The 23,913-nt window shown below is 46.1% G+C and overlaps 1 protein-coding gene across 1 annotated transcript in view; it reads right to left on the bottom strand.

The window, feature by feature from the left end:
* VPS35L (VPS35 endosomal protein sorting factor like) overlaps positions 1 to 23,913 on the bottom strand; it is a 495,721-nt gene that overhangs the window by 246,657 nt on the left and 225,151 nt on the right. Inside the window, exon 24 of the mRNA XM_086940786.1 lies at positions 11,779 to 11,877. Coding sequence (XP_086796912.1) covers positions 11,779 to 11,877 — 99 coding nt within the window. The remainder of the gene's footprint in view (positions 1 to 11,778; positions 11,878 to 23,913) is intronic.

The raw sequence follows: 23,913 nt of genomic DNA, 5'->3' as shown, positions 1-23,913 counted from the left end.
CAACTAATATCAAAATATGTGGAATAGAGAAATATACAATGCCAGTAAACAAGTTAAAATATATAACACGAATACTATCTAATCACAAAGTCAGTCAATCGGAGGCATATATAAAGTCACTGAATAAGCAGCAATAGCCAACGTCTACATACAATCAAAGGATTGAAAATAAAATTATCTCTGTATTGACAGAAAAATAATAAGAGGGCCCAGCCCAGCCTACTTTAGCCACTGAGGGCCACAGAGGGCCCGCTCTTTGTCCGGTCTTCGTCCGCGCTTCTGTCCGCGCGCGTCCCGCGTTCGCGTATGTTAAATTTTTTAAGTACGAGGAAGAAAGGGGGGCGGGAAGAGGCACCAGGTGCGCGCGATGGACAAGCGCTAGCACCTCTGGGCCTTGCAGTCCCGCTCCCGCTACTTGCGTAGAACGCTTCTCTCCCCAACTCGAGCAGCAAAAGTCCAAAGTGGAGCACACGGGCTCCTAGGTCCTCAATCAGCGCCTCAGGGCGGAACAGCCCACGCAGTCAGGACACACAGCAGCGTTGGTGGGAGGAGAGCACAAAGTGAAGGCAGGCAAAGCGAGCGGCTCTCCTAGATGAGAGGTAGTTGCTCAAAGCCCCGCTAAATATTCTGCTTACTGCTTGCTTACTATTTGCTGAGTGCTCCTCCGCTTGATGTTTATGGCTTATTTGCACGCCGCAATCTCTGAAGACACAATTGGACCTTATGGCTTCGGTCACTTCTATTGATGTCTGCAGCCGTGACTTCTAACCCGGGTCTCCCGCGGCCGCTCACTGCCAGCAGCGGTCCACAGCAGTCAGCCTGCCAGAATTAGTGCCTCCGGGAGATTGAGTTTGAGCGCCGCGTCAATCCGGACGCCAATTCCACCCGTTGGCTCCCACCACTTGCTCAAACCCCTGCCGGATGCCAGGTACTAGCGCTGGGGGCCAAGGGCGCTGGAGCCAAGGGCCGGGAGCAAGAAGCCGGGAGCCGGGAGAACTTTTTGATGAGTGCCGGAACCAGGTGCGAGCCAGGCGGGAGGCGGGCGGAGCTGCCGCTGAAACGCTGAGGGACGCTCACCGCTGCTCACTGCTCACTGCTCACCGAGGAAGGAATGGCGACTGGTGACTGGCGTTCTGGCTCGCCGCTGCTCTCTGCTGCTCTCTACAGGTCAACCAGGTCAAACAGCAAAACAAGGATTATGCATTGTTCATGGATTGTTTCTCAATTTTTTACACAAGACGACACAATAGCTTCATTTGCATAGGGTGTGGGTCAATATCTACAACACATCAAGATATCGGCAACTGCCCGAGAGGTATGCCCAAGTTTTCTCAGAGGAGCCAATACCCTCATGTACATGGACAATGCTACTTGAACTATCTGGAGGTTGGAGACTGAAATCACATATATACAGTGCATTGACGGAGGATCTGCATAAGGAACATGAAAATGGGAGGAAATGTTGGATGAGACTCTCTTTGTGCAAGGCTGAGAAAAGGTTCATACGGGTGTGTGCACCGTAAGCTCCAATGCACAATTTAAACAAATACAATACAACTAAACTCAGACGTATAACTCGCCTAGTGTCGTAATTTGACGGTGATCAGGTTAGCGTTAAGCTTTTCTACACGTGTTTTCCCCTTATCTTGACTATAGTTGTTGGGCGCCATTTTGTATGTAACGGCGGCCATTTTAGTTGAATGCGTTGCCTCGTGGTCAGCATGCCCTTTGTCATTCTTCTGTACCACTGACCACTCGAGTTTGCCCAGCAACAGGCTATTTTTAGTAATGGTCAAGCTCACACATGCGCAGTTTAGATTGACCAGTCATCACTTAGGAATGTTCCGCCAAACTGACCAGTGGTGTTATAGCTCCTCCCATGAGTTGGCTGTGTTCCAAAATTGACCATATATGTACCTAAAACTCTGTAACTGTGTACCGCCTACCTTTTTATTACTGTAAAACTGTATAAAAGAAGGACTTGCACCGATGTTCGGTGTGATACTTTTTGCATTACCGAAGGGTGCTGTAGGAATGTACCACCACCCCATGGGGTCTTAATAAACTTGTCTTTTACATTTTCTAGTTTCCGTGCCAACAGTTCTTATGGTGTAGAGGGTATTCTGTGGAGTATGTAGGCCTGGAGAACCCAATACCACAAATTGGCGACCACGAAGGGACTCATCGGCGACTCGGATGCCCGAAGGAGAGGTTGTGACGAAGGATTGGAAACTCACCATGGACGCGTACGCTGCCTTTGAGTGACCCGAGTCTTGGCACCCACGGTGTTTTCTTCCTTCCCTTCTGATCTGACCTTCCAAGTGGCGCCGGTCCTCGACTGAGATCCTGCTCGTTCGAGTTGTCGTACAGTGCCGATTTGGCTGATTTGATTACAGACCTTGGCAGTTGGAACCTGGATATCTGAGATTTTGGTAAGCTTGTGATTGGTAAGGTAGTCTACGGACGCTCGCTGTGGTTCTATGAATATGTTTTGAGTTAGCTAACATTTGATCCTATGATTTGAAATATATGTGCAGTGCACTTCACCTAGGCAGGCATGTGGAGATATTTCTCTAACTTTGTTTGTGTTTGAGCGGCACATTTGTGTGAAGTATAGTAAGTGCAATTTTTTGTGGTATCACGTTTCCGTGATACTTTTTGAACATGCCTGTTTTAAGCACACTCCTAGGAATGTGCTGTCTTGGAAATGGTACCACTTATCGATTAAACGAATCCCAGCCGGCTCCCCCAGAGGGGACTCCCAATCGAGAGATGTATATAAAGTTTGGCCTTCCCCCTATAATGTACAGTAAATTATGGAATAAATACACCAAATCTGATCCCGAGTTGCAATGGCCACTACATGGGTCGTTTGACTTACGAAAGGATCAGTTTGTGGAGCAATATTTGTTTCAGCGCACATCTAGACAAAATATGTTTGATTGTGTGCGAATGTGGGAGAAAGCAGTGCGTGAACGAATGAAGCGTGAAATAGCCTTGGCGGAAAAAGAGCAGCGTAAGGCTGCTCGAGATAAGGCTTTACAGCTGGAGGAGAAGGAGTTGCAGGAAAAGAAAGAGAGGGAGGCACGGGAACGTAATTTGCAAACGAGCGGTCAATTTCCTATTCTGCGTCCGCTTTACCCTGTCCTTACTAATGAAGTTGATGATTTTTCATTACTAGATCGGTGTCCGCCTCTATACGTTTCGCCTACGGCTCTGGACGAGGACTCGGACGACGATGGTCGAGGGAGTAAGAGTAAGAGGTTAACTGCTAGTGAAGCTGCGGAGATGCGCAGTTTTGCTCGGAAACTTAATTTTAATAAAATAACTATGTCAGAGATTAAAATTGAAAGGAATAAATAGTCAGAGCGAGAACAGTTGTATTTTTTGAGTGCCTTCGGAGATAAAGTTGTAGAACGATTTAGGAAATATTCGATTGATCTAGAGCCTAAGGATATATCAGTTCATCGTGAGAATATGCGTAAAGGTTTATTTATTATTGCAGATGCGGATGGGTTTTTCCAGCGGTTGGTCCAGCTACGGGATGAGGAGTCCAGATTGCGGGAAGCACAAAAAGCATCAGACGAGTCTGCGCCAGGGTCGACGGAGCAATCCAAAGAGTGTTCTATCTTTGGAGCAGATAAGCGTTCTAAAGTTCATGTTATGCCCATGCGTGAAGCTGCACCGTTGTATGTCCCCCCCAAAGGGCAAGGTACCAGTGATGATAAATTGTCCGGGGATGCAAAAGGGTATTTCATATATAATTGGGTGTATACGCCTTGGAACAGGGCAGATGTCATGGCATTGAAAAATGCTTTAACTGATCCCCGTAAAAATCTGGCAGCTTTCTATGAAGGAGTGGAGGGGGCTATTTCTTCATGTGTTATGACACTAGTTGATATTGATCTTTTCTTTGGGTTAATACTGCCCCCTGATATGTGGAGAGCAATTCGTAAGTTTGATGACCAAACGATTTTAGGAGCGGATTGGAAAGCTATAGCCCAAGCTGATTTAGACAGGGAACCTGCATGTAAGCCTTGCCAGTTAATTCTAGATCTCCCAACAGCTATTTTGAATAAATTAAAAACGCTTGTTCCCCCTAAAAAGATCGATTGGACTATGTTACCCTCTTGCAAACAGAAACAGGACGAGTCGGTATCTGACTTCTTTTCACGTTTCGAAGAAGCGTTTCATGATTACAGTGGGCAATTATTAACGGATGATACGGGTAGGCATTTGTTTGTTGATAAGTATCTGGCTAATCTCCTGCCGGAGATTGCAAAACGATTGAAAACTAGTGACAGTTCCTGGACCACGGCGACCCCTACGTCCTTGTTAACAATGGCTCAGTATTACGAGCGGCAGGAATTAGAGGCTAAAGAAAGTACTGATAAGAAGGCGAAGGAGTTAAAGACGAAGGTGATGTTGGCTCAGGTTCGTGCTACGCAGCCAAGAGGGAACGATAGAGGCAGGCGAGGAGGGTATTGTACGTCTTATGGTCGTACCGACATTGCGGAGGATCAATGTGCATACTGTAAAGAGTTTGGGCATTGGGCTGAAGATTGTCCGGTGCTTCGTGAGCAACGTAATCAGCGTGGTCGAGGAGGTGGAAGGACACAGAATAGTTATTCGGGGACGAGAGGTGGAGCAAGTGATCGTGGTAGGTTTGAGGCGAGGGGTCGTGGTCAGGATGATCGTAATACTTTTGATCGACGGAATCAGTACCAGATATTGGAGGGTGAGAATGTGGAGTCTCAGGATTATGTGCACGCATAGGATTGCGAAGGATGGGGTGTGGAATCGGTTGAAGTGCCAGTAGATCAAAGAGGTCCATATGTATCAGCGGGCATTTTGGGTTCTACTGATCAGTTTTTGGTTGATACAGGAGCTACTCATAGTGCTCTGTCTAAAAACTTGGTTCCAAGGGCTCCCCTGTCTGGCGAAATGATTACATGCATAGGGTTCGATGGAACACCCTCTCCAAGCCCACTGTCACAACCTCTTACATTTTGCATTGACAGATTCTTTGGCCTGTGCCCATTCTTATTGTCGCCACTTACCCCAGACAATATTATGGGCATAGATTTGCTTAAATATTTTCGAGCAACAATACGCTGCGCTCCTGAAGGAGTGCGGGTTATTTTGAATGACAATTACCCGGATGCAGGAAGACTATGTACCATGCAAGAAATTGAAGCATTAGCCTCTCTCCCACACACGTTATGGGCCACATCATACACGGATGTGGGACAGGCGCTCATTCTGCCTATTCGAATAACTGTTAAGGAGGGAGTGTCTTTGCCACGTGTACCCCAGTATAAGATATCTAGAGAAGGTGAAATTGCCCTGACGCACATTGTTCAGGATTTGATTATTGCAGGAGTTGTGGAGGCAGTTCCCTACAATGTTTGTAACAGCCCGATTCTTCCGATTCTAAAGAAAGACACTGATGACAAAGTCTATCGATTTATTATTGATTTGAGAGAAATAAACAAAATTGTAGTGCCCCAGTACCCGGTGGTGTCTGATATTACCACCTTACTTACTTTGGTCCCCCCCACTGCTACCACGTTCTCTGTAATTGACCTTAAAAATGCTTTCTTTTCCATTCCCATCCATCCCGATAGCAGATATCTATTTGGCTTCACGTTAAATAATAAATCATATAGATTTTGTCGAGTTCCTCAAGGCTATACAGAAAGTCCTAGCATTTATAGTCAGGCTCTAAAGAGACAGCTTGATCCTTTTGATCTGCAATCTGGAGTAGCTCTTATCCAGTACGTGGATGATCTTTTACTGGCTGCAGACACATATGCGCAGTGTGAGGAGAGTACTCTTGCTTTGATCTCCTTTCTTGCTCAGAACAATCACAAAGTTTCTAGGAAAAAGTTACAATATTGTAGACCAAAAGTGACCTAACACGGTCATCTTTTGTCTAAGGAGGGATGTGCATTAACATCTGATCGAATTCAAGCAATATTAGATACACCAGTTCCCCGCACTCAGAAAGATGTGCGTGCCTTTATAGGTTTGACGTCCTTTTGTAGACAGTGGATAATGGGGTTTTCACACATCATAAAACCTTTGTTAGCATTATTGTCCAAAACTACACCAATGCCTCTTGAATGGACAGATGAATGTCAGACTGCTTTTGAACAATTGAGACAAGCCCTTTGTTCTGCACCAGTGTTAGGTACACCAGATTACACAAAGATTTTCACGTTGTATGTACACGAGAAAGATGGGTGTGCATTGTCGGTGTTAGTGCAGACACACGGGGATAAGCAGAGGCCCCGTGCATACTTTTCGGCAATACTTGATCCTGTGGCACGAGGATTACCTGGGTGTTTCCGAGCAGTAGCAGCAACAGCGGTGGCTATACGGCAGAGTGAGGGAATAGTTTTGTCACACAAATTGTTGGTGTTAGTTCCCCATGCGGTAGATGCTCTGTTAAATCAAACGAAGACTCAGTATCTCACGAGTGCACGTTTAACAGGATATGAGCTCACACTTTTGGCGCCACACATCACACTAAAGAGATGTGCTATCCTGAACCCTGCCACTTTATTGCCGTATCCGGTTGCTGAGGGCCAGGAGGAAGAACACCATGATTGTGTTTTCCTGACCGAAGAACAAACAAAGGGTCGTGTCGACTTACAGGATACGCCACTTCCAGATGTGGATGGGGAACTGTGGGCTGATGGATCGTGTTTAAGGTTGCCAGATGGCACAACTTCTGCAGCATATGCGATCACGACACTTAAGACAGTGGTAGAAACAGCACGAATACCACAGAAATCGGCCAAGCAGCGGAGCTAATAGCTTTGACAAGAGCCTGCGAATTGAGTGCTGGCCTATGTGTGAACATCTACACAGACAGCCGGTACGCCTTCGGAGTAGCGCATGACTTTGGCCTACTCTGGAGAGAGCGCGGGTTTTTGACCTCACATGGAGTACACATCATGCACGGAGAACTAGTGCGTGATCTTTTGAATGCGTTACTTTGTCCAAAGAAAGTGGCAATAATCAAATGCAGTGCACATAAAAAGGTCACTGACAAAGTGGGACAAGGTAACGCTTTTGCAGACAGTATAGCAAGACAAACGGCTATGTCACGAAATGACTCACCAATGTATGTGGTGAAATCACAGGCTGAGCGATGGCATGATGCTAGAGAAGAGATACTAGACATTCAGAAATCAGCGTCTGAAGCAGAACTCGCAACCTGGGCAGCAGAGGGAGTGCTGGATGATGAGGGTTGTTGGCGAAGTAAAGATATGGAAAGATGGAAATTGCCTGCAGCTTACTTGCAAGCGATGGTCCAAATGAGACATGGATTGGCACATGTTGGAGCTCTTGCAATTACTCGATTGCTAACACGAGTTTGGGAGCATCCTGAGATTGCCAATACGGCCAAGAGAGTAGTGCAGACCTGTCTGATATGTTTACAGCACAATCCTGCAAAAGGGACGCATACTCCGAAAGGAGGGTTTGTTCCACCTACTGCACGGTTTGAAGTACTGCAAATGGATTACATCCAGCTCGAGCGTTGTAATAACCTTAAGTATGTCTTAGTGGTGGTGTGTGCTTTCAGTAAATGGATTGTGGCCTTCCCTACAAAGGATAATACAGCGTTGACAACAGCTAAGGTTTTGCTCAAAGAGTACTTCCCTCGATACGGCGTTTGTAAATTTTTGTGGAGCGACAATGGTCCTCATTTTGTTGGGAAGATTGTGGAATACGTGATGAAGGGATTGGGAATTCAGCAGAAATTTCATGCTGTGTTCCATCCTCAGTCAGCATGTCTTGCTGAACGATATAATGCTACTCTGAAATTAAAGCTAGCAAAGATTGTGGCATCTACGTCTTTGAAATGGCCGGACGCTTTGCCTCTGGCATTGCTATCTATCAGATCAGTACCCCATTCCCGAACTGGCCTCACACCTTATGAAGTGGTGTTTGGAAGGCCTATGAATATATGGGGAGTTCCTAAGCCTCGATTGTTACATGATGTGCCTTGTATAATGATGAACGATTATTTGGCACGATTAACAAATGATTTACTTTCCATTCATCAACAGGTTCGAGAAGCGCTCCCCGACAATTCAATTGGAGAGGCTCATAATCTTCGTCCTGGGGACCATGTGATGATCCGCTCTTTCGAGAGAACAAGCATCCTGGAACCGAGGTGGCGTGGTCCTGAACAGGTATTGCTTGCAACTCGTACGGCTGTGCGGGTTACCAACAGGAAGCGGTGGGTGCACTCTACTCACTGCCGCCGTGTCTCTCCGGATCTGGTGAGCCCAACTGTGCTGTCTGATTATCGAGACATCTTGGACGAGGAGAAGAGCCCAGCTGTAACGTCTGCCGAATCGGAGGGAGCCTTCCCGGACCACACTGTTTCTGGAAGAGAAAGATACAACCTACGACCACGATAAGAAGTTTTTTTTTTTTGTGCGAGACTGGTTGAGTTACCGCTCTGGGGTTTGTGAAACGGAAGCCGGGAATATCATGGGGGGGGGGATCTGTTCTGCCAAGTGTAGCGACACCCGTCTTGAATCTCGGAGAAGAAACCAACGGCTACCTCGGAGCTCAGCACTCACATTTTTATTTTTTAGTTGTGTTTTTGAGACATTTTTGAACTTTGAACTATGGCGTCCTCTGCAGTGCGAGACAAGAGAATTCTTGGTGCAGTATTATTTGTACTGACAATTGTTGTGATAGCTGTGATAGCTTGGGTAGTAGAACTTGTGGTGCCAGTACGAGAACATTTACTGCCAACTACCCCGATTCCATCTGAACATTTCCATTTTACTCTGCCTTATCATGGAGAGCGACACCGACAGACTTATTTGAACAATAGTTTTATTCAGATTCTGCATCACACCAATAATATGACTAACACTTCGAACTGCTGGGTATGTGGGATGTTGCCTGGACATCAAAAGAAAGGAGGCACACCGCTTATCCCACTCCCGTTTTCCCATAATGGTTCTTGTAATGCCTGGTACACACTCCTATTCACGTTGCGATGGCCAACGAAAGGGGGGCTGCTCTTTCGACTCAACAAGATATGTTATAATGATCGAGATGGCTATCCGCAAGCTGAAGGAACTAAGTTTGAATGGGAGGAGTACCGCCCCGACAATGTGTCAGCACCACGAGTTTATAATAACCAACGGAGTGTCAATATGTCTAGTTCACATGTGATTACTGTTATTGATACTAAAGCTGATCTCTGTGTTCGTAATAAAGGTACAATCCCAGTTGGCAGAAGTGAATATAACACCACTCTTACCTTTGACACTCCAAACGGCATTTCATTTGTGGCCTCCCGAAATATGTATTTTATATGTGGAAATAAAGGCTATCATCGTCTCCCTATAGGATGGTTAGGAACATGTTATATATCTTTTGTATTACCCCCTGTGTTTATTGCCCCACCTATGTATCATAACAATTACATTCTTTATCACGATTTCATATTGAATAGGGTAAAGAGAGCATTAGTCCTTGAGGACATAGACCAAACAGACACTGCGTTACAACAATATGTCCATTTTAATTTAGGCCTGTTTTCTTTTGTTGGAGCTGCTCTGAATAGTCGAAAAATACAACAGTTAACTCGTGTTGTAGAAGCTGTTGCCAATGATACTGCTTTTGCGTTAGGAAATTTAACTGAGGAGCTTCAGATAACTAGAATTGTAACGCTTCAGAACAGAATGGTATTAGATGTAGTATTAGCTGATCGTGGAGGAGCATGCCACATTATCGGAAGTAGTTGTTGTGTATATGTGCCAGATATTTCTCCTTCTGTGTACGATGCAATATCCAAATTACATAAAATTGCTGCTGAGATACATCCTGATAATAGTACATGGACATTTTCGGGGTGGTTTTGGTCAATGCTTAGTACCTGGGGTTGGAAGTTGCTGACGATTCTATGTGTAATAATTGGGATATTATTCTTTTTATGCCTTTGTATCCAGTGTGGCCCTGTATTATGCTCTATGTGCCTTTCTGTTTGTATTCCATCCAAACGAGCTTTTGCTAAACATGAACAAATGATTCATAAAGAAGTAGCAAAATCATGTCTATTGATATTGAAGATGAATACCCCGATTACGTCCACTATGAGGTAGCTTCAGCTAAACGCTAAAAGGGTCGTCTGTTGTAATTTGACCGGGATCAGGTTAGCGTTAAGCTTTGCTACACGTGTTTTCCCCTTATCTTGACTATAGTTGTTAGGCGCCATTTTGTATGTAACGGCGGCCATTTTAGTTGAATGCGTTGCCTCGTGGTCAGCATGCCCTTTGTCCTTCTTCTGTACCACTGACCACTCGAGTTTGCCCAGCAACAGGCTATTTTTAGTAATGGTCAAGCTCACACATGCGCAGTTTAGATTGACCAGTCATCACTTAGGAATGTTCCGCCAAACTGACCAGTGGTGTTATAGCTCCTCCCATGAGTTGGCTGTGTTCCAAAAATGACCATATATGTACCTAAAACTCTGTAACTGTGTACCGCCTAACTTTTTATTACTGTAAAACTGTATAAAAGAAGGACTTGCACCGATGTTCGGTGTGATACTTCTTGCATTACCGAGGGGTGCTGTAGGAATGTACCACCACCCCATGGGGTCTTAATAAACTTGTCTTTTACATTTTCTAGTTTCCGTGCCAACAGTTCTTATGGTGTAGAGGGTATTCTGCGGAGTATGTAGGCCTGGAGAACCCAATACCACACTAGGACATTACACAACATATTTACCACATACTCTGACCAGTGTACCAGGTGTGGTACCCCTGCTGCGAACTTTGCACATATGGTGTTAATTTGCACCGGCTTTTGCCTTACTGGGGCGAATTAGTGCAAAGTTTAATTAGAGCAACTGCCTGGGAGGATCCACACACACCTCAGGAGATACTGCTGGGACTGGTCCCGGTCCTGTCGAAAAGAAACTTAGCCGTAAGTTCCTCATGCTGGGATTGCTGCTTGCGAAGCATAGAATTGCTATAAAATGGATTTGATCACAGTCCCCCAGTTATGGTGATTGGTTGCGTGATATGTCTGAATAAGCAGTAGCAGAAGAAGTCAGGACGAAGCATTGGAGACCCGATGAGCACCTATTAGGTGATTTAGCGGTATGGGCACAAAAGTCAGACTTGCGAGGCACTGAGAGTGAAGAAGCTAGCTTGGAGGCCTAGCTCAAGAAGAGATACTAAATAGGTGTGATGGGTGTTCTGAGAATCGATTACCGAGAGATGAGCATATACAAAGAATAAGATGTTCATGAAAGAAAACCAGGGGCTGAAGGGATATTTATGCTGTCCGCTGAGGTGGAAGTTCGTGTTTGCATCAATTACTTTTAAATAGGATAACTATGTGTCATGATGATGTTTCTATACTTTAGAACGAGCAGCAGGGATGGGGTGGGGGTATTCGAGGTGTTGCCCAGGTAACATGTATTGTTGTTGGGATAATATGATGCAAATACTGCTACCACGTATTCTTGATGTAATGTGTTAATCCTCTGAAAGGCAATAAAGACTATTTAAAAAAAAAAAGAAAAGAAAAGTGAAAGTAAAATGGAGGAAAAAAATATGCAATACTTTCTGGAAATAAGAAAGACAAAGGGTCTCAGTGCTGAAGGCTGGTTCAAGGCTCTGCCAATTGCTCACCTTGACATGCAGATGGCTAACCATTTCCCATAGCTGTATAAAAGAAGTATGAGGTTGAAAGTGCACAGTAACAGAGGAATAATAAGCATGAGCTTACGTGGATCAGCTGGATGAGAACCGGCTCCAGATTGCAGAACATTGACCTGGCCTCCACATAAAAGCTCAGCTGCTGCTCGAAGTCACGACCAAAAGAAACCTGGGTCAGGAACAGAGAAGGTAACAACATCAGATTGTGTTCGTCCAAGTCCACAGCTTAAACTAATAAACGTAGAGCAATACAATTAAACATTATAGTGCAATGACAGATGAAAGCAAAGGCTAACAAATGCAAATTCAGATTACAAATGTAAAAAAATATCCAAAGCATACTTTGCTGCTCACAAAACGTAACACCTAATAGTCTAAAACTTGTATGCTTAACGTAAGTGAACATAGAAACGTTATCTAAACCATTGGCATAGCAATCCAGCCCACCTCTCGTTTTGCGTCTTCTTAAAAAAACACTAGATAAATTATTCCAAATCAAAGTGGGGGATTCGTGAGTAAAAAAAATAAACAAAAAGTGCTGTAATGGTAAAATGGCCCTCCATCACAGGAAATTCTGTTGATTTTTAACCCCCATATCCGCCCAACAACACATGACAATAATGCATGTGTACTGAAGGCCATTTTGTGGGAAATGTATGTTGTGTGTGTGATCCATCCATGGGGAGCGTCAGAAACATGTAGCGGTCTTTTTCGCTTTTCTACTCAACAGTGGCACCTAAATGGAGGGAGTTGAGTTTCCCCTGTCCTTTTGTTTCTCTGAAGGGCTACCTACCACAGGGTAACCGGTAATGAAGTGTGACAAGTTAGAACTTCCCATTTTTTGTAGTCTTGTTTTGGGTCTCTTGTGACGAGACTCCCACTTCCACCCCATATTAATGTTAACGCCTAACAGCTAAGACCATGGGTGGATAAATCAGAGTGGAAGGCAAAAGGCAAGAATGACTAGAACTGGTCTCGCAGTTACACAACTACTATCTGACATTTGGTGCAAAGATGTGACAAAACCCCAGACCAGTAGCAATTCATGAGTCTTCAGGATGCCACTTTCAAATGACATGCTGATACAGGGCCATCATTCATTAGCAGTATGATTGGTGTATGTGACAGGGCCTGAGGAACAACCCAAGCAATAACATCCACAGACAGTGTGCTAAGGCTTCTGCATCACAATCTACTGTCGACCAAGGATGTTCCTGTACTCTAGGGTTGGGGTAACTACTGCAGACCCCCCTTGCAAGGTTCAGGACCAGAAACCCGGGGACTTAGCCAAGAATACCAGGATGGATTCCAGCACAAGCAAGATGCTGCTCAGAAGGAAAGAATAAACTGAAGCAGTCTTCTGCAAAATGATGTAAGGACCTGCAAGACTCTGCGAGGAGGAGGCCTGGCAGCAATGAAGTGTCCCTGCAGTGTGGACTGAATTGTGTACCCCTGTGATGGGAAGGTGCCCTGGTCCTCAACTCTACAAGAGTTCCACTGAAGAAGCGGAGTGCCAAGAAGAGTCAATACCTCGAAAAACCTACACGAAGAGCTACAGTGCAGATGGAAACCATTCATCAACAAAGAGGCCTGTACTGAAGAATAAATGCTCACAGTTAAGAGCAGGAATCAGCGCCAATCTTGTTTGGGTGGTGGGTTTTGTAATTGGGACTGGGGAAGAACCAAGGCTGCAAAAGCCACTACGACCTCAGGTGGTGATGGGGTTCCCTCTGTTTCGATCAACGCCAACCATGAACAAGCAGGCTGGGCTGACAGAGGGGAAAGGACACTGCCATCCTTGCTTAGTAGGCCACCAGCCACACATTACATAGATAATGGTGCTGTTCCACAGAACAATGAACACAGCAGGCACTGCACTGCATTTTCCCGTTGTTTGTATTATACATTCGCAGACTTGATATTTGCTTTTTTTATATATGTTTTGATTTGTGAACATTTAGAGATTTTTGTTCTATGAGATTATGCTGTCAATGATTAACATCATTTAGAGAGTACACTATATTTGCACAAGGACATTCTTAGAAAATGTAAATTGTGGATGGGACTCCTGACACTTGAGGTTTTCCTACTTTTGTATGCATGGCCAGATGATGTACATCAGTACCAGGTGCACTTAAGATAAACTACTTGTTTGTATTGATACATCTACACTGAATACCAGTGGGAACAAAAGATTTAGTGTGCCAAAAATGTTTTTCCAAAAAAACGGTTGTTTTCTTTGCTAGTTACTTAACAACCATACAGCTTTTAATGGATGATGGCTCTATCAGCATTGGTAATGATGCTTTCCATTACATTGCATTTGTGTTGCTCATTGTGTAATTACAGACAGAACTTGCCAATATGGAAATCTGCTTTTGACTTCCACATCTGCCAATGAAACAAACACTCCAACAGAAGCAACTATGAGGAGAGAATCGGGTTCATTACTAGAGGTGGGTGAAATTACAGCTCAAAGTAAAACAAATGAATTTACCATTTTATTCCACCTGCGACATGGAAATTGCTGTGGTCCACTGCTCGGTGGACAAGAAAAAGAAATAAAAAGTACATCTGCGTTCTGAATCCTGTTTTGGTGTCTCATAGGTCTAATGCACTGTAGGACTTGGCCCTTTTCCCAGAAATTCTTCGCTTTTTATTCCTTTAATTTAGGGTGCACCCGATTGTAACAAAAGTGTATAGGCCTTGTGTAATGGAGAAAGCCCTGTGTAATGTTAAACTAATGTTAAGGTGCAGGTGCTTTCTTCCCCCAATATGGCTGCCCCTAACCCCTGCTACTGCAGCGTGATCTTTTCAGGCGCATTCTAGTGGCCAGGAGCTGGCTGGAACCCTCAAACAATGTATCAATACTAGCCTGCCCATAGCCAGGATGGTGGAACCTCCTAGAACCTCCTGGAACCTCTGGAACCTTCTGGAACAGGTGAGGTGACACCAACTGCCACTGCCAACTGTCAACTGACACTATATAAGGAAAGGGAGGGAAACTTTCCTGTCAGATTGAGGGGACACAGTCCTGGGGGAGAACCTACACAGGAGTTTTAAGCAGCAGGGCCTAGTCAGGGACTTATGATACTGGGAGTGACAGGGCTTAGGTGCTGCCTTCCAAGTGTTGAAGAATCCTGAACTAGCCCGTTGACCTCGCCCGGCGGGAGGGGACCCAGGGACCACTTGAAGGGACTGGCTGAGGAGATTTGATATCAGCCAACAACTCAACCCCCCCCCCTTTAATGAGCTAAGAATCTGCTGTTTACAAGGGCGCAAGAAACCTAAAGCGCCAAGAAGCAACTTTTCTACCTACAGGACTATTGAACCCTGAGTCACCCCTCTGTGCTCCCTGACGCCACCTGGGTCCCTGCGCTAATCTGCCACTGTCGTGTGGCCTGTCCGGTCTGATCTGCTGGTTTGCGTCCAACTAAAATAAACTGCCTGCTGGCTAAGCGCTCCTATTCCCTAGCGCTAGCACCCTGGACTACCTGTCCTGCTGGCGCTGCCTGAACTGCCTTATTTATGGGAATGGCCCCTGAGAAGCGCTGTGCCTGAGAAGCGCTATTGCTGTAACTAACCCCGAGTGCCCAGCGCTGTCATTTGAGGATCTGTGGCTGCCAGGAGCGCTATTGTGGAAACTGCCCAAGTGCTAAAATTGCCGAAGCGCTACTGCTGTCTGAGCGCTAGCTCCCAGAACTGTGGTGCCCATGGAAGCGCTGTATGCCATGTGATTGCTTGGGCTGCAGCGCCGCTTGTCCCCACGAGTCTGCCCCCTGTGAAGCGTTGTGAGGGAGAGGAGCGTTGGCTAATTACCTCACCGCCGCAGACTGTGGTGGGTCGGGCCGGCCCGATTGTGTGCTGTCCTTGCGGCAGCCCCCGGAGCCTTGGGGAGACCGCCGCGATCTCCAGCAGGCCGTGCCGCCCAGAAGCGTCCTCTCCGCCGAGTCTCACGTTTCGGCGGCACTCGGTGTCAGGGGAGGGTCGCCGGTGTTCGAAGAGGACCGCGCTAGGCCCTGTAGTCCTCACCCCCGCCCCACGTGACGGGGGCGCCCGGCCGCAATCTCCACAGGCCGTGCCCCCGCACCAACAAAGATCTGATTGGCCAATGCCCGGATGGGCCCGCAACCGGCCCAACACCGTGAGAAGGCACCGGAGGGCTCCAGAAGGAGCACGAGCCCTCCTCCACTCAGCAGTCCTGTCGGAAAAGGCCGGAGAAGACCCGAGAGAGTGCAAGGGCTCCTCGAGGAGCCGAAGATCTCAAGGTAAAGCCCCAGGGGGAGGGCGCAGGTAGATGCGGGACCTCCCAGGAGTGTGCAGGAGGCCCCGGAACCGGCCCTTCCCCTCGGGGAAAGTTGTTGCTGGGCTCTATTTACACCCAAAAGGCCCAGGAGTTGGGCCAGAACAGGGACAAAGCCCATTAGGGACAGTTGGGCACTGAGTTAACCCCTGGCTAGGGGTCCGTTAATGATTTGACTTAAATGATTAATCTGGCCTAATGAACTTGTCGCCCTGTCTAAGGAAATGTTTATTCATGGTTGATGAAATGTTTACCTTTGCCTAAAGAAAGGGTTTACTCGTGACTGAGGAAATGGAGTTTCTAGCCCCAGTGAAATGGTTGCCTTCCACCATGAGAGGGTTATTCTTATTTAAGGTGAAATTGCCTGATTCCTAATGAAAAGTTTTACATTCAGGAAATGCTTTGCCTCTAATGAAATGCTCTGTTGTATACTCTGTGGAAATGTCTTAATGAAATGCTGGTTTTCCCTGAGGAGATGTTGGTCGTTCTGACTAAGAGTATTGCCATGTTGATAAAGGTTACTTAATTGAATCTCTTACAGGTGCTGAAGTCTGACCTACAGTTATTTATTATACACCATTTAAGTATTTATATGTTTATACCGGAGAAATAGAATCCTTTTATCCTCTCACAGAAATGTGAGTTAAGTTAAAGCTATCTCGACCGCAGGAGATGGTTGTCTTCACCTAAGGGAAAACGGAGTAATTTCTAAAAGCGGTTAGTGAGATAACTGCAGTTGTGACCTGGTTAATGCAAATATCATCTGAGTTAACCCCTGCCTGGAAGTAAAGTTAAATGCTCATTTTGGCCTTATACCGGTTTAGTGCTGGCTAATGCAAGGGTTATTTGGGTCTAATGGGATGTCTACCTAATGAGGTGTTTACCTAAAGGGATGCCCATTCTTGCTACATGAAATGCCTATGCCTAATTGCAGAACTGTTTTACTCCTGAGACAGGAAGAGAGTTATGCCAGCCTAATGCTGCGGCTAATGAGATGTTTTACATTTAATGACATGTTTTAGCCTCACTTAATGCACTGCCTATTCCTGCAGCTGGGAAATGTTACTGCTATTGAAGTGCCTAGAGAGTTGGCACTTTAATGTTCCCGGAATTGCCTTAATAATTTCGCGGATGTGGGCTCAACCCTAAAAGTGCGGCATGGGTGAAGAAATGCCCCCTTTGCTTACCTGAAGAAATGGTTAGTGGTGCTTAATGCAATGTTGTTCATATGTTCTTATAATGAATTCCTTGCAGGTGCTGACAAGGAGCAAGGCTGAGGTCAGGCCTGAGTTAATCTAATATTTACTATAATCCAATATTTAATATTTATTCCTCTAAGTATTTATTACCAAGTGTGGAGACATATGTATTCTGAAGGAAAACTAACAAGTTATTGATGCTATGAATTTTTGGTTACCCTGATCCTGCTCTATATAAAAGTTACTTGCTTTTGATACAAGCTCACTGGAGTGGCGTCAGTCATTGCGTGCCCATGTTACTGTCTCAGTGGATGTGTGTGCTGTATGGTCACTTTACATGTAAGCTTTCGGATGCCTACCCGCTCGTGCCATGCTACCCCCGGGGAACTGGTGAACCCAGTTCCAACATGCACCTACTGCAGGGATCTGCTTTTGATCCCATGGTGACTGATTTGAATCCTCAAGGGTCCACGCAGCCTTTCATCCTTCCAAGATTGTTACAGTGAGTACCATAACATCTGCTACTTCACTGCCAACATACCTTTCAGGATGCAGGTGCGCTTTACAAATACACAGTACATTAAACACTGTGAGGAACTGGGCAATACTTTTACCTTAATGCCAACACTGCCCGACTGAGAATTGCAAATAACTTTTTGTAAAAGTCAAGCTAATTATAAAGGCAGCCCTCTGATAGTGCTGGGCTGCACAAGAATGAATTGTTCCTTGCATTCCTCACTGTCTGGAACAAGGAATTCTAGTTTTTCAGGGCTCTTCTCCTGTATACTCCAGTTTTTTCTAATCTGGGCACGCATATGAGGAAACTGAAAGTTGTCCACAGTCTCACAGTCACTGCAGTGGATAGCAAAAGAGGAATTCTGCCCACCCCTACTCCTGACCAGGAGGATAAAGCTCAGGGCCCTTAGAATAAAAGCCTGGAAGATAGTGGCTTGAGAGGTAAACAGCCACCCAGGAGCCACAAGGACACTGCAACTCAGTTGGCCACAACATACCGAAGCAGCATCTGAATGGTCAGGGGCTCGAAAACTACAGCATTCAAGGAGTGCATGTGTGGCGAGCATACATTGCCCCGCTTTGACTGGTTTCATCGATCAATCAAATCAATCAATCATATCATTTGTAAAGCGCACTACTCACCCGTGAGGGTCTCAAGGCGCTGGGGTGGAGAATGCTGCTACTGCTCGAAAAGCCAGGTCCTGAGGAGTTTTCTGAAGTCAGCAGGTCTTGGGTCTGCCGTAGGTGGATGGGGAGGGTATTCCAGGTCTTGGCGGCGAGGTGGGAGAACGATCTGCCGCCTGAGGTCGTTCTTCGGAAGCGGGGGACAGTAGCAAGGGCGAGGTCGGCGGAGCGGAGCTGGCAGGTGGGGGCGTAGAAGCGGAGTCGTCTGTTGAGGTACGTAGGTCCGGTGTTGTGGAGTGCCTTGTGTGTGTGGGTGAGGAGCTTGAAGGTTATCCTCTTGTTGACCGGGAGCCAGTGCAGGTCTCTCAGGTGGGGTGTGATGTGGCTGCGGCGAGGGATGTCGAGGATCAGGCGTGCAGAGGCGTTCTGGATGCGTTGGAGCCGTCTCAGGAGTTTGGCTCACATTGTACATTGTGGGATCCTCCTTCCAGCTTCAGAAGGCTACATAATATTTCTTCTTTCCAGGTGTCATAGGTCACACACTGCAGCTAGCCACCCTCATTCTGGATAGGTTTACATGAATTCTATAGCTGTCACTGTTACGGAGCTATAATTATTGAAGTTACATTTGAACCCGACTCTACATCCCCTAAGCCCAGTGCAAACTGGAGAACATGTGGGTCCAGTATTCGTAGGTGTCCCCACCAAAAATGAGATCTTGACTGATGCTGGCAAGTTTGGACATACCTCCCCTTGAACCATGGAATACCCAGAGGATATACTTAAGGAGTTGCAACAGGAATTCTGCGCAAACACAGAACTGTGCACAGAGACTTAGGACCTCAGTGAATTAGGGTGTGCCAAAACTCACCTTAGTACCCAAAATCCCCTACCAGACTAGCAATCAGTGTCACATTAGCTCTTCGTCCTATAGCAAAGAAACCAATGATTAGACAACCTAGAACATGCGACTTAGGACCATCTCAGGAATGGTGGGAAGTAAGTGAGAACACTCTTTTGTTATACGTTCATACCAGTCCACAACAGGAGTAAAATAGAGACACAGTAAGGTTAAAATGTATATTTTAACGACGTGATCTCAAGCGCTGTATTTTCATCAACATAAGCATACATATGGATAAGAATAATACGGACAGATTGGTTACAATTCCATAAAATACAAAAGGAGGAATCACATTACAATGATAGTGCAAACAGGTGATAAAAGATAAAAGCGCCTATTTAAAGCACCCTCCCTATCTAGGAACTAGGTATTAAAACTATAGAAGTTCTCTGGAGTTGTCTTAGGGGGACCCCATTTACCTGTCCGCTCAGTAAGTGTAAATTACATCAGGATCGGTTAGTCTCTCTGCATGCCTTGAATCTTCCAAGTGTGTTCAATTCTGTGAAGTGTGCTATGATAAAGGCGCCAGAATCCTACTCGGCTTGCAGCTGCCAAATTGTTGTGTCTAGGATGTGTTACACGGACAAGCCGATAAACAGGCTCGCATGCTATGATAACCTTGGCGGCTCAGCATCACTGTACAGACTGGGGACACTATGTATGTCTAGAGATGTCGAAAAACAAACCTTTTCTCATGTATAGACCTTCGTGAAAGCTAACTCTACAAAAACAACTAAGCAGTGTTGTGTGCAAAAAAGCAGCAAAAGGAAAAATGGCGTTTAAACTCCTAATAAGCCATACTAACTTAACATGCACGCAAAAAGAGGCCCATAAACCACACTACAGTCAGCCCTGCAATAATTCCAATCTACTGACTGAAAGAGACATGAGTTTGCACCAGAACTGGACTCCACTTTTAACTTCATCCAATGTGGGCACTGTCAATCATACACCCAGCAACTCAACTAACTGGCAGCAAGATTTTGTGAGCTGATTCATTCAATCTGGTGTGTTATGGATTATTCATATTCACTGAATAAGCACTTAAACACCCCATCAAGGGTAGCAAGCGCTGTATAAATAAAAACCTTTTTCCCTTTTCTATCCCTCCACTATCCTTCTCAATCCAAATAACTTATTAACATTGTAGGAAGGTGGATACCGGACTATGGTTACCCCAGATTTTTTGCCTAGTGTTTAGCTGGTTTTTGACTTAGTTGGCCTGGGATCCTACTAATCAGGGCCCCAGGCTATCTGCTCTCTCTGTAAAATGGACTCCATGTACTTTAAGTACATCTCCAATTGGATATTGGGTCACCTTATGAGCCCCTGTACAGTGTACCCAGGGCATAGGTGCATCCAAGGCCTACCAGGGGCTGCAGCATGTATTATGCCACCCCTGGCTGGCCACTCACATTGACACAACTGGCTGATCACTCAGCTGGGGCAAGGTCGTGTAATCACCCCTTGATTATATATAGTATTCCTATATCTAATTTTACATCTAGACACATATATACCTATGAGTCACTCCTATGGCAGGTCTTGACAATCCTGGAGGCAGAGTGCTTGGTTTTATGTGAGATGGTGCTCTAGCATGACCTGAGCCTGTCTGCAGCTTTCGGAACCATGTCCTTATCGCTGTTCTAGGATATTGCCATACCATATACTCTTAAGTGCATTATGACCTCGAGGTTAAATGCCAACTCTGGTTTGGCTTTATCAAAACATGTCGAGTAAGGTGTCATACGATTTGGAATACTACCCCCTCACCAGTTCTGGCGACGGGGCTAGCATTCCACCCTTCTAGAGGGAGAAGACATGTTGTTCCTACTAATCCCGGTTAAAGTTAACCAGAGCCTCAGCATCACAAAATGGATGCTGCTGCCACAGACACAAGTCTGACCTCCTGCTGCTGGGAGTGCTTCCAGCGAGGCAGGCTTGGACACTAGGTGTTCTGTCTTGGGAGGTGCTAGCACCACCCCAGACAGGCTCTTGTGTATTAAGGCAGGGAGGGTTGAAAGAACTGAGACACTGCCTGGGGCACACAAGGTGACCCATGCCTAGTCCAGTTCAAACCGGTGCTGGGGCACTCCAGCCCCAGCTCTGGCGAAAAACTGGACAAAGGGAAAGGGGTGTAAGCACCCCCTTCCCTGGTCCCACCCATAAGAGGGACCTAGCAGGTAATCCGGCCCCTAGATTTGGTATATAGGTAGGAGCCGAGTCCCAAGACTTTAGATTAATCCTGACAAACTCTGAAACGAAACTCTGGACCCTCGACGATCTACTTTGCAAGAAGACGACTGAAGAATCTCCCTTGTGGTCAAGGAGTGACCACCCTGCACAAGCAGGCACCATCCAGCGATCAACGGCTTGCTTTGTCGACGCTCCCGCCGGAGCCCGAGCACAGAGCCTGACAAGAACCGGACTTCCAGACATCTAACAGCCCGATCCACAGTCCCGGCAGAGCTGAGACCCGTGGAGGCGAGGAGAGACGTGGGACCGGCCATCTTGAAAAGTCTGCGACTTGCTAACTGTGCAGCACCAGAGGCTGCCTCGAAGCTGTGCATTGGGGATTGCGAAGCCCCAGCCCCGAGCATCATCTGCACCAAAGATCAGCCCTGCACACTCCCCGAGTTCTGCGTGGGGCCCTTTTGCATTTTCCTGCTGGACGCGTCTGCCCGGTCACTTGCCCATTGGCTAGTGGCCATCTTGGTGATGAACCTTTAAATTTACACTGCTGGTCTGGTTGCTCGAGACTGGCCCTTGCTTCCCTCAAAAGAAGCATCCCCTCAGACCTTGCTGGTCTGAGTAAGAAGCCAACTTAGTTTCCTGCGTGGGTTGCCTTTGCCAAGGCTTGTTGAGTCCAATCCTGAAGCCGACACCACCGACAGCGAGAGCCTTCGTGGGACAGTCCGTGCCTGACTCCTGGCAGTTGTCAACGCCTCCTGGTCCACGTGGCTGCAGAGACAAGCTTCACGACAGCACCTGATTGCTTCCCGACATCGCCTGGTTCCTTCCTGGTCACTGGCTAGTGACCCAGACTCTGTCCCCTCTGCTTTCAGGTCCTCTTCATCTTCGATCCACCCGGACACTTCTCTCCTGGTCGCCAGCAGCATCTTTCTTCCAGGCTCCATAGGATTCGACGACGAAACCTGACACACTTTGACACCTATGCACTCGCTTCCTGTGGGTGAGGTAACGCGAGTACTTCGGTGCTCCTGTGGGTATTGACTATCCAACTGTCTAGGCTTCAAGTAACTTTCACCGAGTCCAGTCAGAAGTGCCCTAAAAGAACTAGTTTTCATCTTTTACGTTCCCATTCATTCTCCATGGTAACCTGCGTGTGTGTTTAGACACTGCACACGCATCCCGTGGGTCTCCTGCTTCCTAAGTCTTGGTAGCTCAACTTAGCCTCAGCGATTCCCTAGGCCTATTCACTTTCCGTGTACTGGTCCTTATACCACTATTTTAGTATATGGTTTAGCGTGCCCCTAGTGCCCTACTGTATTTTGTGCAACTTATTGTATTTTAATTGAATATCTTGTATTGTGCTTGTGCCTCTGACCTCATAAAGAGTTCAGAGGGTTTGTCTAGTAATAAATAACATATATTTTATATATATCCTGTGTGGTGTCCTTTCATTAGGTATTAACACCTTGGCTGCTAGGACTTTTCCCCTCCTGTGCTGGAAATCCGTGATCCCCAGTGTATCATGACAAGCTCAGCTCGTCATAAGCACAGCTCCAGTGTGCCTCATGACGAGCTGAGCTCGTCATGAGCATCGAAAGGGTTTTAAAGGGGTTACATATGGTAAAACAGCTGGCTTCACATGCCCTCTTGAGTTTAGCCTAAGACTGCTTTGTCCATGCTACCACTAGGATAGCTGGTCTATAAGGTTGACTTGACAACCATCACCATAAGGGCTGTTTGGACTCGTGCAAGGTGCTCACTAGAATAGTGAACATCATATACCAGGCCAACTTCTCACAAAAATATCCACCACTCAAATGTATTTCATATTTTCACAATACTAATTCACCACTAATCCCGTATGGGTTCCAGAGTAGCCTGCTACTCGCCGAAAAAGCGCTTTGACACCTCGTCAGGGGTAGTAAGCGCTATATAAATACAATTACAATACAATACAATACATATTTTAAGAGTAAATTAATTGGTTAACCTTGTTCCAAAGGCTACTGAAAAACTCGCATTAGCCATATCATAGCCAATTTGTTGGACTGGACTGTCCAGCTTGCTGCCTTCAGGAACCCAAATGAGTATCTTCGATAACCTATTGATAATCCCAATACCCCTGGAACCTGAGAGCAACAATATTATTCATCAAAAATACTGCACAGTTACAAAAGATTGGCCGAGGATGTAGATAATACTCCCAGTAGTCGGTACACAGAGCACTCGTATGTCCACTCCAAATGTGAAGAGGAAAGAACAAGATGTCCAGTAAGAGGTAAGAGCCTCATGGATTATAAAGGAAGACAAAGACAAACACCATATGAATGGGAATTATGACCCGACCCACTCCCAACAAGTCCATAAATTACCTCTTTTGCTGAAGATGGTGATGAAGCGGACAAGTTTCTTAACATTAAACATTTTTTGCTTTACATTTAAAATGCACAGTTTCATCATAAACCA

Source organism: Lissotriton vulgaris, chromosome 10 (genome assembly GCF_964263255.1).
Source record: "Lissotriton vulgaris chromosome 10, aLisVul1.2, whole genome shotgun sequence".
Lineage (NCBI taxonomy): Eukaryota > Metazoa > Chordata > Amphibia > Caudata > Salamandridae > Lissotriton > Lissotriton vulgaris.
This window is presented reverse-complemented; position numbering and strand designations above follow the sequence as displayed.